The sequence below is a fragment of the Neofelis nebulosa genome, chromosome 13 (genome assembly GCF_028018385.1).
Source record: "Neofelis nebulosa isolate mNeoNeb1 chromosome 13, mNeoNeb1.pri, whole genome shotgun sequence".
Lineage (NCBI taxonomy): Eukaryota > Metazoa > Chordata > Mammalia > Carnivora > Felidae > Neofelis > Neofelis nebulosa.
In genome coordinates, this window is record NC_080794.1 from 75381772 (window position 1) to 75405278 (window position 23507).

The following is a 23507-nucleotide window of genomic DNA, read 5'->3' on the forward strand; positions in this document are numbered from 1 at the left end:
CTCTAGGCTCTTCTGCAGAAAAGTCCTATCAACCCAGGAAAACAAGAATATCCACTTTCAGAAGGTCTTATCTCTGGGGGAGGATCACCAGCTGAAGACGTTTCCAATCTGATAAATGTTAAAAAAAAAAAAAGAAAAGGGGCGCCTGGGTGGCGCAGTCGGTTAAGCGTCCGACTTCAGCCAGGTCACGATCTCGCGGTCCGTGAGTTCGAGCCCCGCGTCGGGCTCTGGGCCGATGGCTCGGAGCCTGGAGCCTGTTTCCGATTCTGTGTCTCCCTCTCTCTCTGCCCCTCCCCCGTTCATGCTCTGTCTCTCTCTGTCCCAAAAATAAAAAAAAAAAAAAAAAAAAAAAAAAAACGTTGAAAAAAAAAAAAAAAAGAAAAGAAAAGAAAGAAAGAAAGAAAAAGAAAAGAAGTTTCTAATCTGGGTCTTTGAAAGCTTCTTAGCAGCCTTCTCGTTCCCCACCCCCGGGAGAACCTGGCCCCGCTGAGCTGTGGACTGTTACCATCTCTCTGCGGTGGCTAATTAATTAGCACAGTCTCTTCGGAGCCCTTGAAGTGCCTGCTCCTGTCCAATAGCAGTTGTTTATCTGACGGTCTGCCTGGCTCTAGCAATTGATTTCCAAACAGACAGTAACTCTTTAAGAGCTATTGGCACCGGGATGGCAAAGCTTCCCTCCCCTGACTCTGAGTTACTGCGCCACCAAGGCCACGCAGGGGACCCGCCAAACACCGTGCCAACGAGGGAGAGCAAGGGTGGCGTTGCACACACAGTGGCATTTCCTGGAAGCGTCTCAGTTGCGTTGTCCAAGTAACAGCAGTGTAACATTTCACTTGACTGTCACCCCTAGGAGACCTCGCAGTTTTCACGGAAAGCTGTAGATCACACGTGACCCTAAATACGGTCTCGCTGCTGCCGACTGGCACCTTCCCCAGGCCGTGCTTCCCGAGGTGTATCTGGTCCGAGCTTCTGGCCAAGAACCGAGGGTCCCAAAGGCCGTGCCCACATGGAGAGTGATGTCTGAGAGCGGAGGGTGAGCTGGCCCTGGGGACCGCAGTGAGAGCTGAGGGTCCGGGGAGCCCAGGCAGCAGGCAGACAGGCTAGTGCTGAGGCCCTCACATGTCAGAGGCGAGCGGCTCCATGAAGACACCCAGGTCCGGCTCTGATCCTCTAGGTCTAAGCTTGAGGCCCCGGGAATCTGGGTGTTAATAGAGACAAGAAATGTGGGAATAGGAAACTTCGTGTTGGACCTGTGAGTGAATCTGGGCTCTACCCCTGTGTGGCTTTGTGTTCTCAGGCAAGCTAATGTCATGGGGCCAGCGCCTGACAGAGTGGTCGTCAAGAGCACATGAGGTAACGTATACAAGGCAGTGAGCGTTCCAGAATGGTCCTTCTTAGAACTGTGTTTAGTACCAGCACGGTTATTGACACGGAGAGGAGCTCAAAAGGCTAGGGAAGAAAATCACGTGTAAGATCACAGTGAAAAACAGAAACACGGTGTCTCTTTAACAAGTAGCACAAAAAAAGTCTGAATCCAGTAATCTTCAACATAAGCCAAGTAACGGAATCTGTTTGCAGCAGGTGATTTTTAACTACTAAATCATTTTTTTTTATTTTCTTTTTTTATAGTTATTTATTTTTGAGAGACAGAGAGAGACAGAGCACAAGTTGGGGGAGGGGCAGAGAGAGAAGGAGACACAGAATCCGAAGCAGACTCCAGGCTCTGAGCCATCAGCACAGAGCCCGACGCGGGGCTCAAACTCACAAACCGTTGAGATCAGGACCTGAGCCGAAGTCGGACGCTTAACCGACTGAGCCACCCGGGCGCCCCGCTACTAAATCATTTTTATTGTAACCTTTTGAATAATTAATTCAGTCGCATGTACTAAAAAAGATATACAGTCAAATCCTTCCTCCTTCATGCTGCCCTTGCCCCAGGGCCCCTATTTACACAGGTAACCACTCTTTGTGATATACAACTACCATTAGTAATAATAACATTTAGGTACTATTTTCTGCAGGCCATAAGCTGTTCTGAGTGCTTTTTGAATATCCGCTTGTTTATAAGCCGGGAGGCAGATGTTGTAATTTTGTTCTTTTTACAAACGAGGAATCACAGAGGGGTTAAGCAACTTGCTGATCACTCGGCTCTGTAGTAGAGCCGGGTTTCAGAGCCAGGCAGCCCAGCCCTGGAATTAATGAGTTTACCCATTATGTCACCCTTCAAGAGTCTTTATGCAGGTACAATCGAATGTAAACGTAGATTTTCCCCTCATCTTCCCCTAAAGGGTGGTTACTATTGCCATCGTTTTGTCCCTCTGTTTGCTTTCATACTTAACCTCCGCCTTGGAAATGATCCCACGTAGGGACACCGAGAACTTCCTCATTCTTCCCTGCGGTACCGTGTTATTTTGATTAAACACCCTGCCCTTCGAGGTTCGTCCAGGAAGTAGAGACTGAACTGGATCTTTGTACCTGTTTGCAGGTCATTATGGGAGGGGCCGACGGGACACATTTGTGTCTTCCAGCCGGGTCTTTTAACCGAGGCACGCTGTGAAGGTCCACAGTTGGAAATAAGAGCCTCGGGGGTGGGGTGGGGTGGGGGAAAGGGAAGAAAACCCGCCAGGCCACGAGTGTCTCCAAATAGCCTTAGGGGTCACGCACAAGAGAAGTTCTGCAGTGAAATAACTGTCCTGTGTGGGTAAACATGCAGCAGCTAGGGGCTATCCTAAAAGAGTCGCCTCTCAGAAGTCATTTCTCTTCCCAAATGTGAGGCTGTACTTAATATCTCTGCAGCAGCCTTGCAGGCAGAATGGGCAAAATGGAAGTGAAGGCCTTGCTCTCACTGGAGTCTTTGAAGGGAGAATGGGACCGAAAGGGCGCTAATCCCCAGGAGAGGGTGCTGGGAAGCCTCGAGGCTAGTCAGTGAGGGACTCTGATCTCTTGGACTCTGATTCTAGCAGAATGTATCTATTATGCCGTGGGCTCCGGTCCACTTTTTTTTTTTTTTTTGTCCTGGTGCTCTCTCCATCCTGACAGCCCTTTCGTCCTTTTGTCTGTCCAGTGACATGCTTTAACCCGGTCACAGGGGTTGCTTCCCCACAAGTTAAGCTGCAGATGGAATTTTCCCAAGGCCGGTGCCTCTTAAGAAGATGAAGTCAATGGAGTAGAATTGATTGCTCTCTAATACACATTTGGGATCTGGAAAGACCTGGGTTTAACAAAAAGCTACTTGGGGTTAGAAGGAAAAATAAACGACGGACTCAAATCCAGAAAGAGGAAGCAGATACTCCTTTCATTTTGAAAAATGAGAGTTCAAGTTGGGGGCCGGTAAGGTAAGGGAATCCCCTCCCCTTTGAAATATTTACCAGGGATAAGAATCACATTTCATATTCAATTTTAAGGTACTTTTCATAACCATGGAAATTTCTTTAAAGTGTATCTATCATTATTCCCCTTTTGTGTTCCTTTTTTTAAAAATTGATTTTCCAAATCCTATTCTGATAAAAGCCGAGTCCTTTTTTTTTTTTTTTTTTTTTCATGTAACTTACAACCAAGCCTGTTTTTCTTATAAAAGATGCTCACTGGCATCTTTTGTTTTGCTCATCATTGGGGATGGGCTAATGACAGCTTTAAAAAAAAAAAAAAACACCACAGCACATTTATTACTTGGATGTTCTTGTACAGTTTGTTTTAGGATAACTCATATAGCAGAAGATAGAAGTAGAGTCTTATCTCTTAGAGATCCTCCGGCCTGCTAGACTTTATGCTGGTCTTATTTCGGGTCTTTGAGTGGCCTTAAATTAGCTAAAGACCTGTCAGGAGGAAATGAGAAAATGCAGGGAGAATTTTAACAAGGTCCTGGCCCATAGTAAGCCCTGACAAATGTTAGTTGTTATCAGTACCTATGGAATGGCCCTAATTAAGCCACCTCCCCCAACTTCAGAGGCATCAATTGAAGGCCAAAGACTGTGTGTGCATATGAAGGACTATGTGCAGATCATCTGCCTCATGCACAGAGGACACTGTCAGTGTGGGTCATTGACAGGGAATTCAGAAGTAAATCCTACGCTCCCATACGTGGCATGCCCTTGAACACCACAGAAGCTCACTTTGCTGGTATTCGTCTCCTCTGAGCTTTTATGGAGGCCTGGGAGGGGAAGAAGACTCCACAAGAGTATTTGCTGCCCATCAAGTCGGCCATCTGATTCTGTGACGGTCACAGAAGGCTGTTTTCCAGGAAGGGGGCTCGGTGCTCTGTGAAGGGTTCCCTTGGGCAGATTCTGAGTCTCAGTCCAGTGCTGGTTTGGGCTGCCTCCCTGGGGAAAGAAATGTGGAGGAGAACTGACATCACCCCCCTAGACTAGACAGAAAAAGTAGGGAAGAAGAATCGAGAGATGGTAGAAGAGATCGAGGATGTTTTTCTCTGAAAAATCAGACGATGTCACGGAAGAAAGTTGGCCTTATTAAAAGTGGAGGATAAAGTGGTGTAGCGGTTGAAAAACAGCAATCGGCTGTCTGGAGATTCATAGAGAGCTACTCTGTAATCTGGACCCAGGTAGGAGGGGCGACGGCAGAGGCCATGTCCTTCCAGAGACTCTGAGAAACTACAACAGTGAGATTCAGTGAAGCCTGGGGGGGGGGGGGGGGCGGGGGGATACCCTTGGGCCTGCATTTGTCAGGTACCAAGCTGAGTTTTTATTTTCACTCTACTCCTAACAACTTTTGATGACAGTTTTGCGACAGTGGTGGATGAGTCTTCTAACAGATAGGCCAGGGCGTGGGACTCTGAAACACCAACATGGGATGCTGACCGTCACCTGAGGCCGACGTGTTGGTCTCACTGTGCTCATCACTGCCTGGCTGACCTTGAACAACCCCTGCCTCTCTGTGGACCTGTTTCCTTATCTGTAAAATGAGGGGATAGGACTTGATTCATTCATTCGCAGAAGACTTTTTTTCAACCTAATTGCCCTGACTAGAACCTCTCCTGCAGTATTTAACAGAAGTGGCCAGAATGGACATATCTGACCTGTTTTTGACCTTAGGGGGAAAGCGTTCAGTCTCCCATCATTAAGTATGGTGTTAGCTGGGAGTTTTTCATAGATGTCCTTTTCCAGTTGGATTAGTGCTATTGTAATCCTAGTTTATGTAGCATTTTTATCATAATAGGGTACTGTATTTTGTCAATTCCTTTTTCTGCATCAATGGAGTTGATTATATGGTTTTGTCCTTTATTGATATGATGGATTACATTCATCGATTTTTGGATATTAAACTAACCTTGAATTCCTGGGATCGATCACACTCGGGGATGGTCAATAATCCTACAGATTTGACTTGCTAATATTTTTTGAGAGTTTTTGCATCTATAATTATAAGGGATATTGGTGTGTAGTTTTTAAAAAAATATATATATATATATTTTTTTTTTTTTTAACATTTACTATTTTTGAGAGTGAGAGAGACAGAGCATGAGCAGGGGAGGGACAGAGAAAGAAGGAGACACAGAATCGGAAGCAGGCTCCAGGCTCTGAGCTGTCAGCACAGAGACCGACGTGGGGCTCAAACCCACAAGCCGTGAGATCATGAACTGAGCCGAAGTTGGACGCTTAACCGACTGAGCCACCCAGGTGCCCCTCCAAAAGATATTTATTAACGGAAAACTTATATGCCAGGCATTGTTCCCGGGACTGGGGACGCAGCAATTTTTCAGAACAGATTAAAAAAAAAAAAAAGATCTCTTCTATTGGGGAGCCTATATTCCTGTGGATGACTGGCACGGCTGCTTTCCACCCACATTTGACCTTTTTTTCTGTGTTCTCTCAATGATGCTTCATGTTCAGCCTCAGTGCCCATGTGCCAGACTTCTGGAAAGCTGGATGGTCAGTGTTTGGAGATTGGAAGGGGACTACTTTCTTTTTTTCTTTTTTCTTCTTTAAAGTTTATTTATTTATTTTTGAGAGAGAGAGAGAGGAGAGAGAGCATGAACAGGAGAGGGGAAGAGAGAGAGAGGGAGAGAGAAAGAGAGAGAGAGAGAGAGAGAGAGAGAGAGAATATCCCAATCAGGCTCCGTACTGTCAGTGCAGAGCCCAGCGTGGGGCTTGAACTCACAAACTGTGAGCCTGAGCCAAAATCAAGGGTCAACATTTAACCGACTGAGCCACCCAGGGGCCCCAACTTGCTTTTTTAAGTTGCTGCTCCTTTTGTCCACCTTTTCACGTAACTGCTTCTACTATTAGGTATTAGCGTTTTCTGTATGTGGATTCTTTCATCCAGTATTATATTTGCGAGATTTGTTTATGTGGCTTCTTGTTGTCACGGTTGGTTCATTCTCGTTGTTCTGTAGGATTTCATTATATGCATATTCAGTTTATTCACTGCACTGTAAATGCACATATGGATAATTTCCTGCTTGGGGCTATTGCTAGACAGTACCCCTGTGCACATGTGTAGATCTTTCCTTTTTTGCAAACATATTTACTCTACTTTGGGCGATAGCCCCAGGAGTGGAATTGCTCTGTCATAGGATGTGTTTTAAGTTCAGTTTTGGTAGATTCTACGAGTTTTCCACCACGCAAGTCCAAAGTAGGTTCCCACAGCAATGTATGACAACGCCAGGTGTGAAACACGGTCACCAGCACGTGGTGGCCATCCTGGTGAGAGTGTCCCAGTATCACACTGTGGTTTTAATTTGCATCTCTCTGGCATGTAGCGAAACAAGGCAGGAGATCCCGTTCGTTTTAAATATGACAATTAAACAAAACCATCTGCCCCCCTCGGGCCTTTTTTCTTCACAGATACCGCAGCTTTCTTGGGCACCCCTTCCCTGCTAATAATAGAATCCAGAGGCCATTTCCATCCAAATGTCTTCCATAGCCTCTGACTGCCTTTATATTTCCCCAGTAAAAAGAAGAAAAATGGCTCGGGAAGATCAGTCACGACCACCCAGGACCGAGTGCCTGCATATCAGTATAACATGAATTTTGAGAAGGTGGGCAAATGCATCATCATAAACAACAAGAACTTCGACAAAAAGACAGGTAAGTGTTGTGGGCGTAGGCTAACCTCTCCTGTTCCTTTCCATTGTCTTCAACTTGTATCAGACTTTGATTGGAGAAAGGCAGTGCCCATCTGCTATGGCAGACAGCCCCCCATCCAATGCTATTTACGTGTCTGGGGGGAAGGGATGTGAGGACGCCAGAAGCTTTGGAATCGAAGGTCCCACCATGTGCATTATCTGATGCAAGACTGGGACCAAAGGGCTAAGAGTCAAGGGGAGCCTTTTGGCCCCAACTGGAGTTGCCATGATGAGGCTCACCTTCTGTGGGTGAGCTGAGTAACCCTCTCCTTTAAGTTTGCTTCATATATCAATTCCACATTAAAAAAAAATTAATGTTTATTTCTGAAAGAGAGAAAGAGTGCAAGTGGGGGGAGGGACAGAGAGGGGGGGGGGGAGACATAGAATCTGAAACAGTCTCCAGGCTCCGAGCTGTCAGCACAGAGCCCGACACAGGGGCTCAAACCTGTGAACTGCGAGTTCGCGACCTGAGCCGAAGTCGGACGCCCAACAGACTGAGCCACCCACGCGCCCCGAGTTGCTCCCTTAAATTGTGACCTTGGGAGCATTTATACAAGAGACAGCAAAGCTGCACTTAGGCCTGACGGGGCGATGCTGGCAGGCAGTTCCCAGCCCAGGATTGCTCATCGTGGGCTTGATTCCCACAGGCATGGGCGTCCGAAACGGAACAGACAAAGATGCCGAGGCTCTTTTCAAGTGCTTCAGAAACCTGGGTTTTGATGTGGTCGTCTACAATGACTGCTCTTGTGCCAAAATGCAAGATCTGCTGAAACAAGGTGCGTGCCTACCCCCTCCCTCCGTCTCCTTCCTGTTCCCAGGAGGGGCAGCACACGAGTGGGCTCATAGATGGGGGGCCGCCTTTGCAGGACAGAGGGATTTCAGCCTGGGCAGCCTTTCCTTCGTCTGGACTACTCCATCCCTGTCTGCAGGCTAGGCGGGGGTCTTTCAGGAAACTTAGATCTCTCCCTAAAAAAGATGAAATCTGCTCATAGGACAGCAAATGATAGGTTTGGGATCTACAGAACAGTTCCAATTTCAAAGAGTTAATTCGTAGGAAAGGAACAAGTCTGTATCATTCTGTCCAGAATGGAGTTGAAATGTAAACTCTTCTCTAGTCCCCATGTACTTCAGAAGTGTTATTTTTTTTGAAGCTTCTGTATTTCTTTTGAGAGAGAGAGAGAGAGAGAGCAAGCAAATGTGCACATGATCAGGGGAGAGGCAGAGAGAGAGAGAGAGAGAGAGAGAATCCCAAGCAGGCTCACTCTGTCAGCCCAAAACCCAGCACAAGGCTGGATCTCACAAACTGTGAGACCATGACCTAAGCTGAAATCAAAAGTCAGACGCTCAACCAACTGAGCCACCCAAGCACCCCAGGAAGTATCTTCTTTTTAAAACAGATTTTACAGATGAGGAAACCAAGGCACAAAATGGTTAAGTAACTTGCCTGGTGTCACAGACCTAACAAGCAGTAGGGCCATGCCCTTCAGCACCCCAGTGTGCTGCCTCCCGGCAGCTGCCTGAACCCCCTCCCACACTTGAGGCGCACATCCTCAGGAGGCAGCGCCATCTTGGTTTCAGACTGAGTGAGAATTCTAGAGTTCTCCGTGCCTCTCGCTTCTCTCCACTGGTCTTCCTTCTCTCTGGAGGGGTGCTCCTGCCCCTGAATACCTGTCCCGACAGCGGTCGCTGCCAGGCTGGGAAGGAGGACCCTTTTGAGGTCCCGCAGGACTTACGTCTTAACCTTTCAATCTTCCAATGGCTTGCTTGCAGCCTCTGAAGAGGACCACAGAAATTCGGCTTGTTTCGCCTGCATCTTACTAAGCCACGGAGAAGAAAATTTAATTTATGGAACAGACGGCGTGACCGCGATAAAGGACTTGACAGCCCATTTTAGGGGGGACAGATGCAAAACTCTTCTAGAGAAACCCAAACTCTTCTTCATTCAGGTAACCCCCATACTGTCGAAAACGGGAAAGGATTACAGAGTGACTTGGGTCGGATCACTTTTACAAATGTACGTGCTGTTTCGGTCGGGGTTTGCAGACTGGGGTTTTGGTTTTCTACCTCTAAATGCTTCGCATCTGTATTTGCATCAGACCACGGATTGTGAGGGCTTCTTTAAGACACTGCAAGATTTTCATTGGCTCTGGCTTACTAATTCGACACAGGCTTTGTTCATTTATTTATTGATCAAATTCTTGCCGAACCCGCCACGCATAGCCCTCGGCACCGGGACGCAGCAGTGAAAAGCACACGCGTGCCGGTTCCTGACTCCATGGAGTGATCTCTGCTTTGTTACTTAGGCTTGCCGGGGGACCGAGCTCGATGACGGGGTCCAGGCTGACTCGGGGCCTATCAATGACACAGATGCCAATCCCCGATACAAGATCCCCGTTGAAGCCGACTTTCTCTTCGCCTATTCTACAGTCCCAGGTATCAAGACCATGCCACTCCATCAACACGCAGGCCTGGGGCTATATCCCTTTCCTCTTGCTGCAGTGCTAAATTCCCTAAAACGCAGTAGCTTCCGATATACAAGTGGATTGTCTTCCGCTTCTGGAGGTCAGAATTCCGAAATGGGATGGCAGGGCCACATTCCTTCTGGAGGCTCCAGGGGGAAAATCCGTGTCCTTGCTTTTTCCAGCATGTTTGGGTTCCCTGCCTTGTGCTCCTCTTCCTCCAGCTTCAAAGCCAGCGATCTCACATCTCTGTGACTCTTCTGTGAACCTGTCCCTCTCTCTGACCACAGCTGGGACAGGTTCTCCTCTTCTCAGGACTCCTGGGATTAGGTCGGGCCCACCTGAGTAACCCAGGATACGCTCCCCCCTTACTTCCGTAACTGTGATCACATCTGCAGAGTCCCTTCTGCCAAGTCAGGTACCCTGTCCCTGGGTTCCAGGGCTAGGGCGTGGACGTCTCCGGGGGCCATTGTTCTGCCTGCCACGGAGATGTGTTCGAGTTTCTCTCCAAGGAAGCTCAGCCCTTCCATTTAAGTATCACTACTATTATTGGTAATAGTAAGAGCAAACATTTCTGTAGCACACCTTACAGAATGTCTTACAGAGTGTCTCTTACCTCTTATCATCCTCCTAATAATTGGGTAGGTGGTTAGGAAAGGTGTTACTGTCTTAATTTTACAGACTAAAAAAAAATTGAGCTGGGGTGAGCTTAAGTGATATGCTCAAGATCCCAGAGAGATTTTGGTATAAAACTATAGCAGTAACTCAGACCGGGATTCTTGACATTGTGACCCGGAAACAGGCACCAGAAAATGCCAGGAGTGAGCAAGCCTACCCATTTCCCAAGCTCCTTGTTTGCCTTAGTTCAGTAGAATTCCTTCCTGTGCTTTAGTAAAACCTATCACTTAGAAATGCCCTGTGGGGTAGTAGTTTGGTCAAGTGCTTGCTACAGAGGTATTGGTTGGTTACAGTAAATAGGTGTGTTTGGAAAAACAGCTCTGGCAGGATCTACAGATGAGGTTTCGTGAGAATGACAGCTTCACACGTTTTAAGGATCACGTGAAAAAAAAAAAAAAGTTTGGTCTTCCTGCTCTTGAGAGGGAGGCAGTGGCACGGGGTCATCGGTCTGGGTGAACAAACCCAAGGAAGAGCTGTTGGTGTTCTGAGCAAGGTCTGGCAGAAGAAGTAGGGGAAGAAGGGTGAACTCCAGGGAGGCAGGTGAGGGAAGCGTTCATAAAACACCACCGTAACCGACTCATGAAAAATCAGACAGCAGGGGAAGGGAAAGGTGGCTTGCCAGACTGAGTGCCAAGGGGTCAGAGGCAAAACTCAAAAGGCTGGACCACAGGGTGTGTTAGCCTGTGGGCTGCTGCAACAAAATGCCACAGACTCGAGGCAGAAATCTATCTCTCGCCGTTCTTGAGGCTAGGAAATCCAAGACCCAGGTGCCCGCCATTTTGGTTTCTAGTGAGGGCCTGCTTCTTGGCTGGTAACCGTCTATTTCTAGCTCTGTCCCCACCCACATGGCAGAGAGATGGTGGAGGGAGAAGGTCTCTTCTGATCAGGACACTAATTCTTTGGGATTGGGGCTCCACCCTCATGGCCTCACTTAACATTAATTACCTTCAGAAAGGCCCTATCTCCACATCTAGCCCCATTAGGGGCTGGGTTCAACATTTGAGTTTTGGGGGACGCCGTTTATAGCACAGGATGTGACAAGGCACAGCACGGATTAAACCTGGATAGGTAAACAGGGGGGCCCCACCATGGGGAGTCCTGTGTGCTATCCTAAGCGGCCTGAACTTCACCCTGATAATGAAGTGCAATGGAACTATTTCAGGTAGGAGAGTCACAGGGTGAGACTGGCTCCCTGGAAGACCATGTAGGTCAGGGGTTAAAGGACATGAGTGCAGGGGCAGTACTAAAATGGAGGTGACTGTCCATGACCAGCCTCACTAGTTCATTGTATTGAACGAGATGCGTTCCGTGAGCCCCTCTGAAAGTGAATTGTGTTCTGGTACTACTAACACCATTGGGCTTAAATCCTTGCACCGGTGGTTACCAGTGCGCCGCGGGAAGAATTCTAAGTGCCTCGAACATGTCACAGAAAAAGGTTGTTTCTGCTTATTGTACAATTATTCAATAAGCGATTGCCATAAATTATAATGGTCTCATTCAACTGGTGGGACCGCTTAGGACTAGGGGCACAAATCACAGCTCATCATGGAAGCCAAGGGCGACTTTATTTTGTTGCATGCTGTCCTTTTAAACCGGAGGGAATGGGGGTAAGTGAGGGGAAGATTCCCTTGCCCTTGTATGGAGGCATCAGCAGGTCCACGGCTTTACAGCTCATGTTAAGATATGAGACAGTATTGTCACTTTTCAAGTCACAGGCAGTCACAGCACCGTAACCCGAACGTCCAGACCAAAATAACAATTAAAACCCTGAACCTAATTTGGCTTTCCATTTCTTCTGATCCCAGATCAGCCCCGCTATAGGTCTAAGGTGCTAAAGGGGCCTTGATCCTTCCCCTTACTCACCTCCTCCCCCATTTGCCAGATCCTTTTTAGGTTCTCCCAGAGCCAAAGATGGGAGGGAGGTGAGTTAAGGTAAACTCCGGGTCCCATAGTCACCTGGCTTCTTGCGCTCTGAACCTGTGAAATGCTAAAGGCTGGGTGCTTTCTCCTTGGGCACTTTCCTGAACTGCTGGGTTTCCTGGACCCTACACCTCCTTGGCTTTGGATTTGCGTCTCCATTCCTCGCTGTGCGTCATGATTCCTTCCTCCTCTTCTGGGCATCCTCCAGGGCACTTGTCCAGCCTCTTCCTGCTGAGGTCTCCTTGTCCCTCCAAAAAATCGTGTTGGACAGGACCCAGGGAAGACTGAGAGCCAGACTCTCTCAGCCACAGACCATATTTGGTCCATGAGAAGCACACCCCTTGCCCTTGTGATGGTGGCCTTCCCAGAGCTGCAGGCTCTCTGGGCTCTACCCATAAGGCAGTTGGTCATTCAGCCAACTCTTACTTTCAGATTTCTCCATGAGGAGCTTGGCTCCAGTTCTGGGTCCCCCAACAGCAGGAACACATCTCAAAATTCTCTGAAATCTCCTGCAAATTCCTCTCTTTTGAGGCTTGGATTGGAAAGTAGCTCTGCCCCCAGAGGACAGCGAGGAGTCCCAGAGTTAACAAAATGCTTCTCCGGCATTTCCTTTGAGCACTTGGGTATTTGATATGCATCCACGCAGGAACACCAGGCCTTGCGTTGAGCATCTTTACGCAGCCTTCTAAACCTATGATGTGTGCTCTCTGAGCACACGAGCATAATTCTCACCGGGGACTTGCACGCAGAGAAGAGTAAGATAATTTCAGAAAAGCAGGTGTGGAGGCCCCGTACACCAAGAGCTCATTCTTGGTGGTGCGGCCAGGCCAGCCAATCTGATCATCTCCTTTCTGTCTCGTTGAAGGCTATTACTCATGGAGGAACCCGGGCAGCGGGTCCTGGTTTGTGCAGGCCCTGTGCTCCATCCTGAACGAGCATGGCAAGAGCCTGGAGATCCTGCATATCCTCACCAGGGTGAACAACAGGGTGGCCAGGCACTTTGAGTCCCAGTCTGATGACCCCTACTTCCACGAGAAGAAGCAGATCCCATGTGTGGTCTCTATGCTCACCAAGGAACTCTACTTCTGAAAATAACCATCCCAGGGATGCATTCTAGCCGAAAAGCTACGGATCATTTGTTCATGAGTCTTTTTTTTTTTTTTTTTTTTTTTTTTAATGCTCTTGAAATACCAGGAAATTCTAAAGGATTTTAATTTTAGGAACACTTGTTGATTCAACAGGAAAGAAACTTTTCTGGTGCTGTCTTATGTATCTATGTTTTGGGAGAGTTTTGTTTTGTTTTGTTTTGTTTTGTTTACAATGTTGTCCATTTGATGACTTCGTAATTTCTTCTTAAGACTAATTTTCTGTTTGTATTTTTCTCCTTGTTGTCATTTAGTACATACAACAAAAACGACCTCTGCAGATGACTCTCGGCTGTGCCCACCATGATCAGTGGTGACACGGCAGACAGAGTCCTATTTGCACCTGGCAAAGAGCATTCCAGTGCTTGAGAAAAAGCAGTGTGTGTTCACCTGTATTGCATAAAGTGGGTATTGAGTGTGATTTGAGTGATTTTTCATCGGCTTAGGGCAGATTCTCACGCAAAAATTCCCAGAGAAGTTAAAGGAGAGGGAAAAAAATCAATGAATCTAATACATATCAGACAGAAAACAGAAGCCATACTAGGTGTTTCAATAGAGGGGCTTTAATAGAGGAGATTGACTTACAAAGATAATCAAAAAGAAGCCAAATAAAAGGAATCTGGTACCACCGAGGGATATGAAAAGGTGTGGTTCCCTTAATCCAGAAGCTGGGGTAGCCCACAGGAACTGGCCACATGGGCATGGTGGGAGCTGCCTGGTGAGAGCTAGGATCACCCAGGGATAGTGGGAGTTGGAGCCATGGCACAGACAAAGCCCCTGCCTGAGATGGGGCAATACCAGCCGAGTCAGATGTGGAAAAATACCCCAGCTTCATCTCTCCCGCCCTGAGTCTCCCCCTGGCACCCTACCCTACCAGCATTACCTGGAAGCCAGCTGGCAAGGGCCCTTGGAAATGTGATTTCATGCAGTACAGAGCACAGCAAAGCCTAGTGAGGCAGGGCAGGAACAAGAAATGGTTATCAGAATGGCCCATAATGTGAATATAAGTCATCATATTCCCTGATGTTCAGCAATTCCTCCATTCAATCATTTATTCATTGCGTTGTCAGATAATCTATGTATTGCCCACTCTGTGCAAAATAATCTTTTTTTAGCTTTAACATATACCTGGAACTTGTTAGATTATTCCAAGCCTCATTCTGAGTAAATTTCTTGTTACCTCTAATTCTATTATGTGGGCAATGTTTATGGCAGATTCTCGCACTTTGTTTACAAGGTTACTTTTTGAATTCTTGATAAGTTACTATTTTATTCTGCCTAATAACTGGTTAACACACAGATGTTCATATTTATTGATTAAAATGTGGTTGCTTAATTCCTAACCTGCTCAGTTTGCTTTCCTTCTAAAGTTTTTTATGGCAGTGGAAAAATGGGAAAACAGGATACGAATTGACCTCACTGACTTGACCTCAACACATAATATAATTCATGTTTCTTTTGATGCTGGAACACCAATAGAACAGTAAGTAAGTCATCACTTAGGAAGTTCAGAATCTTCATGTAAAAGGTTAGTTAGCTTAGAAAGCTGGTTGCAGTGGGCTACCATTTATTAATTTGGCAACAAAATCAGATGGAGTAGAAGTATTTTGTATATCAATAAGAACATTAGGGCCAGTGTATTAGATTTGTCTCTGGTTTCCTGCCATCTAAAGTATACCAAATGTACGAAATTTAAGTGTAGATCATGAATCAAGAATCAACAAGCATTATTCCTATCTTTCTCAGAATTCACCAGCTGTGTGTTCTTTGGAAAATAGACCATCCTATTTAAGGAGCCTCTCATAGAAATAAATGTGCCTAAGTGTATTGTGATTGGAAGTAAAAATTACAGCACTCTAGTTACTTACCTTGTAAGCTCGCTTAAAGATCCCAAATGTCAGGGTTTGGGGCTTTTTACAAAATTCTCTGAGCGATCATAGGTATTAAGGTCACAAATAATGAACATTCCTTCATGTCCTTTAGACACGCGGTGTAAATGGCTGTTAAGAAAGAGCCTTCATCCTTGAATACTTCATTGGGCAGACACTGCTTATCAAGATCCAAAATCCTGTTCCAAGTTGGTTATGTGCTCAGTCACACCTCCATTCTTAAACTTTTCTGATCCTTTTACAAACCAAAGTTCTGATAAGTACTCAAACCTGGTGATTACACATTCCTAGTTGTCATTGTTATTTAGAATGCAAGCTGCCCCTTGCAGGAGGAACAGGCAAAAAGCACCCTCTTGGCTCATGAGGTAGACAGTGCAAGTGTGTGGTGTCCTTGCTGGGACAATGGGCTCAAATCAGGGTTTCTCTTTAGTTTTTCTCAAGGTGCCATCAGCCTGTTTTAAGTGTTAGCTATTAATAACACTCGCAGTCCGCTTTAGGCTCTGCCCTGAGCGTTTTCTCTGAGCAAATTTCCATAAACCATCTAAACCTATTGTGTTTATGAATTGCCCAAAATAGGTCTCAGAGTGCTGGAGTTCAGTGTATTCGCATGGTTTAAAGCCTCGAGGAAAGAAAGGCTTTTCTGTGAGAAAGAAGATGATGTCTTCCAGAAGGGCACAGAGCCTAGGCGACAAATTATTTTGTCCAGTCTCGCAGCCTATCACCTGAAATCTTGTCACCAGCGACTCTGGTAACCGGAGATTGCCTTTGGACTCCATAGGAGCACACTCCTGCTTGTAGGCCCTTTTCCAGCAAACATCTGGCCAAGTGAGAAGGAGGTGGTCACTGGGTTAAAGCAGCAATTCATCTGTGTCATGAGGCAGGGAGACAAATTAACAGCAGCCTAGATATCACTACTTTCTGAAGGCATGTGACCCTTAAGAGTTCTCCAAAGATACGCAGATCGAAACACCAAAGCCCTACTAAATGCTGGGTGTTGGATTAGGGGTGGGCTAAAAAAGATGACCAGGAAATGATGCTTTCCCCAGAGGAGGTTAACAAATCACGCCAGTAAAACAGTGGCTGTAAAGGAGTTGTGCTCACATTACTCTGGAATGCAGATAAGGGGGTGTCCTACTGCTTGAGGATTCCGAGAGGGGTTCCTGGAGGAAATACCAAATCCTCTTTCATTTTAGGCACCCCAGAAAGGGTGAGAGGAGGCAGTACAGAAGGGGAATTTTTTTTTTTAATGTGACTTTTTCACTTTAGAGGTTCTCAAGCTCTGGATGCCTGAGGATCCTGGGGGTCTGTGTATGAAGCAGATTCCTGCACCCCCATCGACCCCCCCATTGTAATTCTGTATTCCTGGAATGGAGACCAGGAATCTGCTCATTTAACAAACCTACCTGGATATTCTTATGTAGGGGTTTTATACTAATCTCAAAAGTCTCCCTTGCAGATCAGCAAGGCCTAAATGAAACAGCTGGAAAAAGATCACCAAAGGGCCAGCAACGTATTGGCTGTTCACAAGAGCCAGTGTCTTAGCTCAGGCCGCTGTAACATCACCGTGGAGTGGGCAGCTTAACCAACAAACATATGTTTCTCACAGTTCTGGAGGCTGGCTGGGAAGTCTAAGATCAAGGTGCTGGCAGATTCCGTGTCTGGTGAGAGTCCACTTCCTGGGTCATAGATTTCACCTTTCTGCTGTATCCTCACATGACAGGAGGGATAAGGACCTTTCAGGGGTCTCTTATGAGGGCACTAATGCATTCATGAGGAGCCTACCCTCACAATCTAATCACCTCCCAAAGGACCCACCTTCCCATGTCACCATATTGGGGGCCAGGACTTCAACATATGAATTTTAGGGAGACAAACATTCAGTCCATATCACCTGGCTAGGCATCTTACGCCAAGATTGAAGAGCAAAGGATCCAAGGCACGCATGTGCTCGGGAGTACAGACCGCTTGCCCAGGAACTTCAGAGGCTGTACAGGAGCCTCAAGGCCATGGCAACTTTTAGAGGAAGCCCATGGCATGTCAGGAAGGAGCAGATGGCAGACGGCTTGCAGTGGATGGGTCCAGGTGCACTGCTTCTCCAGCTGCTTTCAGCAGGCACACTTCTTTCTTCTTCCTCTCCAATCACTTAGGCAATCATTTCTAAAGAAGATAGGCCACCCATGTTTTCCCTCCTCTGGTACTTCATGGGTACCACAATGCAAAACACTCCCTTTGACAACATTACTAACATGTTTAAAGGAACTTCCCTCTACAACACCTTTCATTATGATTACATTATTAGAATACAGTATTCTAATAAATTAGTGTTAAGTAGGGAAGGGAAAAAAACCAATTTTCAAGTGAATGTTTTTTTCATACCAGGGTAAAGGGCTAACTCTTAAAAGCTTAGGAAAATTAGCTTTTGCAAATTATCTTTTCTGAAGCTTCCAGCTGTATTGAATGCTGACAGGTTTTTAAGCACTGAGATGAAAGAGACAAATTCTTTTTCTTTTGCATTGCTAATTGCAATTCTGCTGAGCACTATGAAGCCTGCTTTCCTCTTGAGACATTTGCCAGCATACGTTAATCGCACAAATATTTACAGACTGCTAAAGCACAGGGGCAGCTTATACCAAAAAAGATACAGAACACTTGAAAAAAAAAAAAAAAAAAAGCCTTTCTGACACATCACATTTATGGCCAGCTACCCAGAATCAGTATAAACTATTTGCCCCTTAGGCTCAGCCAATGTGTTTAAAGAACATTGTCCCTGGGTTGATTTAGTGTTTTCTTGGCTGCTAAAGTCTTTCTTCAAAAGCCTTGACACTTCTTTCCCTCAGGGTTAAAAATAAGGTTTCCAAAAATGTATATTCATCTTATGGATTGCTGTATTGTCAACCATTAATCTCTCAGGCCACCCAGATGGCACGGAAGAGGTCTATCCAGTGGTTTCCGAACCCCAAGGAGCTTCAGGAAGCTAAACAGAGCAAGCTAGACGACTTGACTAGCAAAGCCACAAACTCTTAGTACCACCTTGTTTTCCTAGCATGCTAGTTAAGAACAAAGGCTCTGGACTCCCGACAGCCCTGTTCAAATCCTTGCTTTGTCACTTCCAAGTCGAATGACCTTGAAGAATCTCTCAACCTCCATAAACCTTGTTTCTCCATCTTAAAATGGAAATAGTCCTATGTAGGTAGAGCCTGTAAGGAGTAAATGAAATAATGAATACAAAACACTTAGCACAATGCCTGGCACACAGAAACTCCTGAATAAATGTTTGATGGTGTTTTTTAAACCAGTGTGAACTTATAAATAATTTAGGCCACAAAAAGAAGAGAGGGAAAGGTGGGAAAAAAGGAAGTACAAGTGGATCCTAATATCCAAAAGAGCCTCTTTTGAGAATAATGGCTACCCATGCAGAAGAGAGGAGGGACATGGGCAGGAGCTCAAGCTGGCAAGTTGCTAAAAGATCACAGGAAGGCAAGAGAGTGTTATAGCCTCAAGCCAAAGCTTCAGGGTATACAGATGCCCAGGAAAATACAGGGTGCCCAGTTAAGTTAGAATTTCAAACATTTTTTGGGGATAAGTATATCCCAAATATTGTATGGAACATACTTATGTTAACAAAAAATTATTGCTAGGGCACCTGGGTCTCTGAGTTGGTTGAGCGTCCGACTTCAGCTCAGGTCATGATCTCACATTCGTGGGTTCAAGGCCTGCATCAGGCTCTGTGCTGACAGCTCAGAGCCTGGAGCCTGCATCGGGTTCTGTCTCCCTCTCTCTCTGCGCCTCCCCTGCTCACGCTCTCTGTGTGTCTCTCAAAACTTAAATTAAAACATTAAAAAGTTAAAAAAAAAACTTTAAAAAATTATTGCTTAATTGAAATTCCAATGTAACTGGGAATCCTGTTTCTGAGAGGTTTTTTTTTTTTTGTTTTTTGTTTTTTTTTTGATTGTTTTTGTTCTGTTTCATTTTGTTGTTACTGTTTTGGTTTTTTGTTGTTGTTTGTTTGTTTTGCTCCATGTGGCTGCCCTGGCCCTAACTTCGCAGACAGCTGCTCTGGCTGTCCTCACCTCATCTTGGCCCTGAATTCCCACCTCACGTTGAGAGGAGTCAGAGAAATAATGTGTGGGAAATGGCTTTGCAAACTCCAAAGAACTATAACATCAAGTAAGGAGACATTTCTTTCAGTGGGCGTTGTTATGAAAACACTGAGTCATCAAGCAAGAGCTGGGTCTTTGTGAATTTAAGGAGATGTATGGAAAATTCCGAGGAGTTTGGGGAGTGTATTCAGAAGGGGAGCCTCAAAGGACCCCAACGAGAGGGACTAGACGTGACGCTGGTCAACTGTGGCTGCACTGAGACTTACCTGGAGTGCTTTTCCGGTCCCCAGGGAGCACCTAGACCAAGTGAGTCAGGACCTCTGAGAGTGGGGCCAGGACCAGTGTCGTTAAACCTCTCCATGTGATTCCATTTTGTAGCTGAGCTTGCAGACCAGTGGTAGAATACACCTGTAAAAGGGACGTTGAACAGGTGAGACACCTTGGGCCCTGGGGTCTCAGGGAGGGATAGTTAACACCGCTTAGTGAGGTTGGATGTAAGAAGGGGAGGGGAAAAAAAGAAAAGAACAAGGGAGGAGGGAATTTGTAACGATAAGATTCATTCCATCTGCTTTTTAAAATTCTTTTTTTAATGTTTTAAAATAATATAAATACCCAGGGCAAATTTTTGAAGCCAGGAGGTTTGAATGTGAGTGAAAGGGAGTGGGTTAAATAAGAAAAGCAGGCGGGAATTTTCTATATTTAATCAAGCAGCACCTAACAGCCACACACCCAGTGGGGACAGTGGTCCCTCTCATTTGGGAGGGCCAAAGGATCCGTTTGCGATTGAAAAGAACTGTGTTGGAGGGTTGTACTTTCCATGAAGTCACAGATGGCTCACAATTTTTCTTCTAACTTAGGACTTGTGGTAGCTGAGGACCAATTTCTCTTTCAGGCACAAAGATTTAGAAGGTGTGGGTGGTTATGTAAAAATGTAGGAATTCATGTGCTGAGTAAGTGACACCTACATGAGAAGCCACCACTTGTCTTTGATTAGCCATGACAGTCACCTAATGGGAAGTGTGTATTCTCAATCAACAAATATTTATTGAGCTATGTGCTGAGCACTGTTCTTGGCATTGGTATAGAACAGGTAATAAAACCGTCTTGGTCCTCGTGGAATTTATATTTCAGTAGAAAAGACCGTTCATATAATTTCAGAAAGTGAGAAGAGGGCATACGGAAAGATATAGGAGGATAAGGAGCTCAGGAATGGTGGAGTGGGCAGAGGGCAAGTTAAGTTAGGTGGAAGGCTGAGAAAGCCCTTTCTAATGCCTACATCTGAGCAGAAGCTTGAATTAGAGTGAGGGGTGCACCATGTGGATATGTGAAAAAGGGTTTTAAGCAGAACAAGCAGCAAGTGCAAAGGCCCTGAGGCAGCTACCACCTGGCCCTGTTTAAGAAACATCAAGAAAGCCAGTGCTGCAGAGCAGGGTGCTGGGAAATAAGGATGAAAGGCAGACAGGGCCAGATCATGTAGGGGCTTTCGATCAAGGTGAGCACCTTGGATCTCGTGCTAATGCAGTGGGATGGAAGCCATTGGAGAAATTTGAGCAGGGAAGTGGTAGGATCTGATGAACCGTTGTGAAAGACACAACAGAGGGAAAGAGTGGAAGAAGGGAGCCCAGGTGGGAAGCTGTTGCTGTCATTGCCTAGGTCAGGTGGGATGATGGCGGGTTGGAGCGGCCATGGAGGTTATGAAAGTGGTCGGATGTGGACTTTATTTTGGAGGTAGAGCCAGCAGGAGTTGCCGACAGATTTGAAGTGAGATTGTGAGAGAAAGCTGGAAACTGAGGATGCCCCCCAGGTTTATGGCACAAGTAGGTACATAAATGGTGCCAATTCCCAAGATGGGTAACACATTTGGTAGGAAGGGTGCAAACAGTGAAATCAACATTGGTGTTTTGCACAAGCTGCGTGAGCTACCTATCAGACAGCTGAGGTGGACCCTTCCACGAACCCCCCACAATCCCCATTCTCCCTCTATTAGTTCTCAATGGCTGCAGGAACAAATGAGTGCACATTCAGTCACTTAAAACAGCACCAATTGGTTCTCTTAGAGTTACAGAGGTCAGAAATCTAAAATCCAGGTGTTGGTAGAACTGTGATCCTTCTGAGGATTTCAGGGGAGAATCTATTTCCTTGCTTTTTCCAGCATCTAGAGGCTGCCCACATTCCTTCTCCCTTGGTCCCTTTCACTATGTTCAACCCAGGAATGTAGAATTTTCTCTCTCCTGTAACCAAATGCCTCCCTCCTCTAAGGACCCTTGTGATCACATCAGGCCCCTCTGGCTAAACCGGGATAATCTTTCCATTTCAAGATCCTTAACTTACACCTGCATGCAAGGTAACGTAAGGTAACGTATTCATAGACTCCCGGGAGTAGGATGCAGACATCTTGGGGGGATCATTATTTAGCCTTATCACTACTTCCTTATCCTCAAAAAACCCTGATGGAGGTCAAAAGAGCAAGGTGCCTAACTGAAACACCACCTTTCCCAGGCCTACTTGCACAGAAAGGTGCCCAGAGCATCTTGGAAAGGAAACCAGGGCATGTTGACGGTGGTCACCCCTATCCCTCATTTTCATCACTTCAAGGCAGTGGCCTGCTCTCAAGTGCCAACAGCCACAGGCCTTTGCCTGAGGAGTCCCTCTGGTCTCCTGAGCCCACTTTGCTACATGTACGACAGGCCAGAAGTGCCCGAAATTAATGTCCCCCCGGTGATTGACAGGAGTCGGTGTATAAATACCCCAATTCCCTCCCCCCGGATGAGATAACAGGCAGGGGGTATGCTGGCTCCCTGAGGTTCTCAGTGGGCTTCAGCTCCAGTGACCCTTAGTGGTAACTTATCTGATATCAAGCCTTTTATCAACCAGCTTCCCTTCTTGGTTGTGAAACAGGAAAAATAATATCTGCCTTGCGTCCCTCAACAGGTTTTTGTGTCCAGAAGGAGACACTGCAAATGCTTTGTAAATGGTAAATTACAGAATCATTTAAGGTGGTATTATGAGACCCACAGACTATTAGGGCTGTTGAGTACCTGAAGGTCATCTTGTTACCCCAGAAAGAGAAAGAGGACAACTCCAAGGGCTCCTAATGAATGGAAGCAGACCAGAAGGATAAATGTGGTGTCCTAATTCTGGATCTGGTGGGGTTTGGCTCTATCATGATGTTTATTACTAAGTTCTCTCTTAGATGATTTCTAAGCCTCCTGGGGCCTCTACTTATTCATATGAAACATAGAAAGAATGGCCTGCAGTGACCCTGTCACTATGTAGAGTACTTTGGGAGAGTCTTCAAAATCAGGGAGCCCAGCCCCTCTCATTAGAGGTGGGGATTATGCATAATCTCAGTTGCAAATTGCAGACACAATGCCATTAATTTATTTGACAAAGATTTGTAAAGAACTTACTACCTTCTGAGCACTATTGTAATTCTTTACAACCATCTGCTCATTTAATTCCTATAACCACTCTATCAAGTAAGTACTATTATTATTCTCACTTTAGAGATGAGGAGACTGAGGCATAGAGAGGTTAAATGACTTCTCCAAGATCACAGAGCATAGCAATGAACCCGGGAAGTCTGACTCCATGCTCAAAAATGCTATGCAGTGCTGGGGCACTTGAGGGGCTCAGTTGATTAAGCATCCGACTCTTGGTTTTGGCTCAGGTCACTATTTCAGGCCCCATGTCAGGCTCCATGCTGACAGTGCAGAGCCTGCTTGGAATTCCCTCCCTCTCTCTTCTGCCCCTCCCCTGCTCACTCTCTATTCCCCCCCCCCCAAATAAATACATAAACATCTTAAAAAGAACACAAAAAAACTATGTCAAGAATACTGTACTATGCTGAGTTGCCTTCTTTTTTATCATTTTCTCCTTCCAAATTCCCTCCCACATCTATCCCTGGGCCAGTTCCTAGTGTTCAAATCATAACATCTCTCAATCAAAATGATTTCCATTTGCACAAGACAATTTAATGTGAATTGACTTAAATAGTCAAGGGAATATCAGTTCCTCCTAATCAGTGAGTCCAGAGAAAGGATGGAATTCAAGCATGGTTTGACCCTAAGTTTGCCAGTCATCCAGACAGAAGCTCTGCATCTCTGTAATTCTTTCAGCTCTGCCCTTTCCTTATCCTGTCTTTTTATTTATTTATTTATTTTTGGTTCGCGTCCCTCAAGGAAGCAAAACGCTCTTCCATCCACACATTGCACTATCCAGAGAAAGAAAGGGAG

At 45.9% G+C, this 23507-nt stretch overlaps 2 protein-coding genes across 7 annotated transcripts in view; both read left to right on the forward strand.

Moving 5' to 3' along the window:
* CASP7 (caspase 7) overlaps positions 1-14626 on the forward strand; it is a 30985-nt gene extending 16359 nt beyond the window's left edge. For all 3 annotated transcript variants that reach the window (XM_058697844.1, XM_058697843.1, XM_058697845.1), the window contains exons 3-7: positions 6907-7043; positions 7729-7857; positions 8852-9027; positions 9385-9514; positions 13004-14626. In XM_058697844.1, the coding sequence (XP_058553827.1) occupies positions 6907-7043; positions 7729-7857; positions 8852-9027; positions 9385-9514; positions 13004-13227 (796 nt within the window). In that variant the 3' untranslated portion in view covers positions 13228-14626. The remainder of the gene's footprint in view (positions 1-6906; positions 7044-7728; positions 7858-8851; positions 9028-9384; positions 9515-13003) is intronic.
* A 4482-nt stretch (positions 14627-19108) lies between these two features.
* PLEKHS1 (pleckstrin homology domain containing S1) overlaps positions 19109-23507 on the forward strand; it is a 31330-nt gene continuing 26931 nt past the window's right edge. For 2 of the 4 annotated variants that reach the window (XM_058697839.1, XM_058697838.1), the window contains exon 1: positions 19113-19339. In XM_058697839.1, coding sequence (XP_058553822.1) covers positions 19305-19339 — 35 coding nt within the window. In that variant the 5' untranslated portion in view covers positions 19113-19304. Of the gene's footprint in view, positions 19340-23507 lie in introns of all 4 variants that reach the window. The other 2 variants (XM_058697842.1, XM_058697840.1) reach the window with 2 other exon arrangements.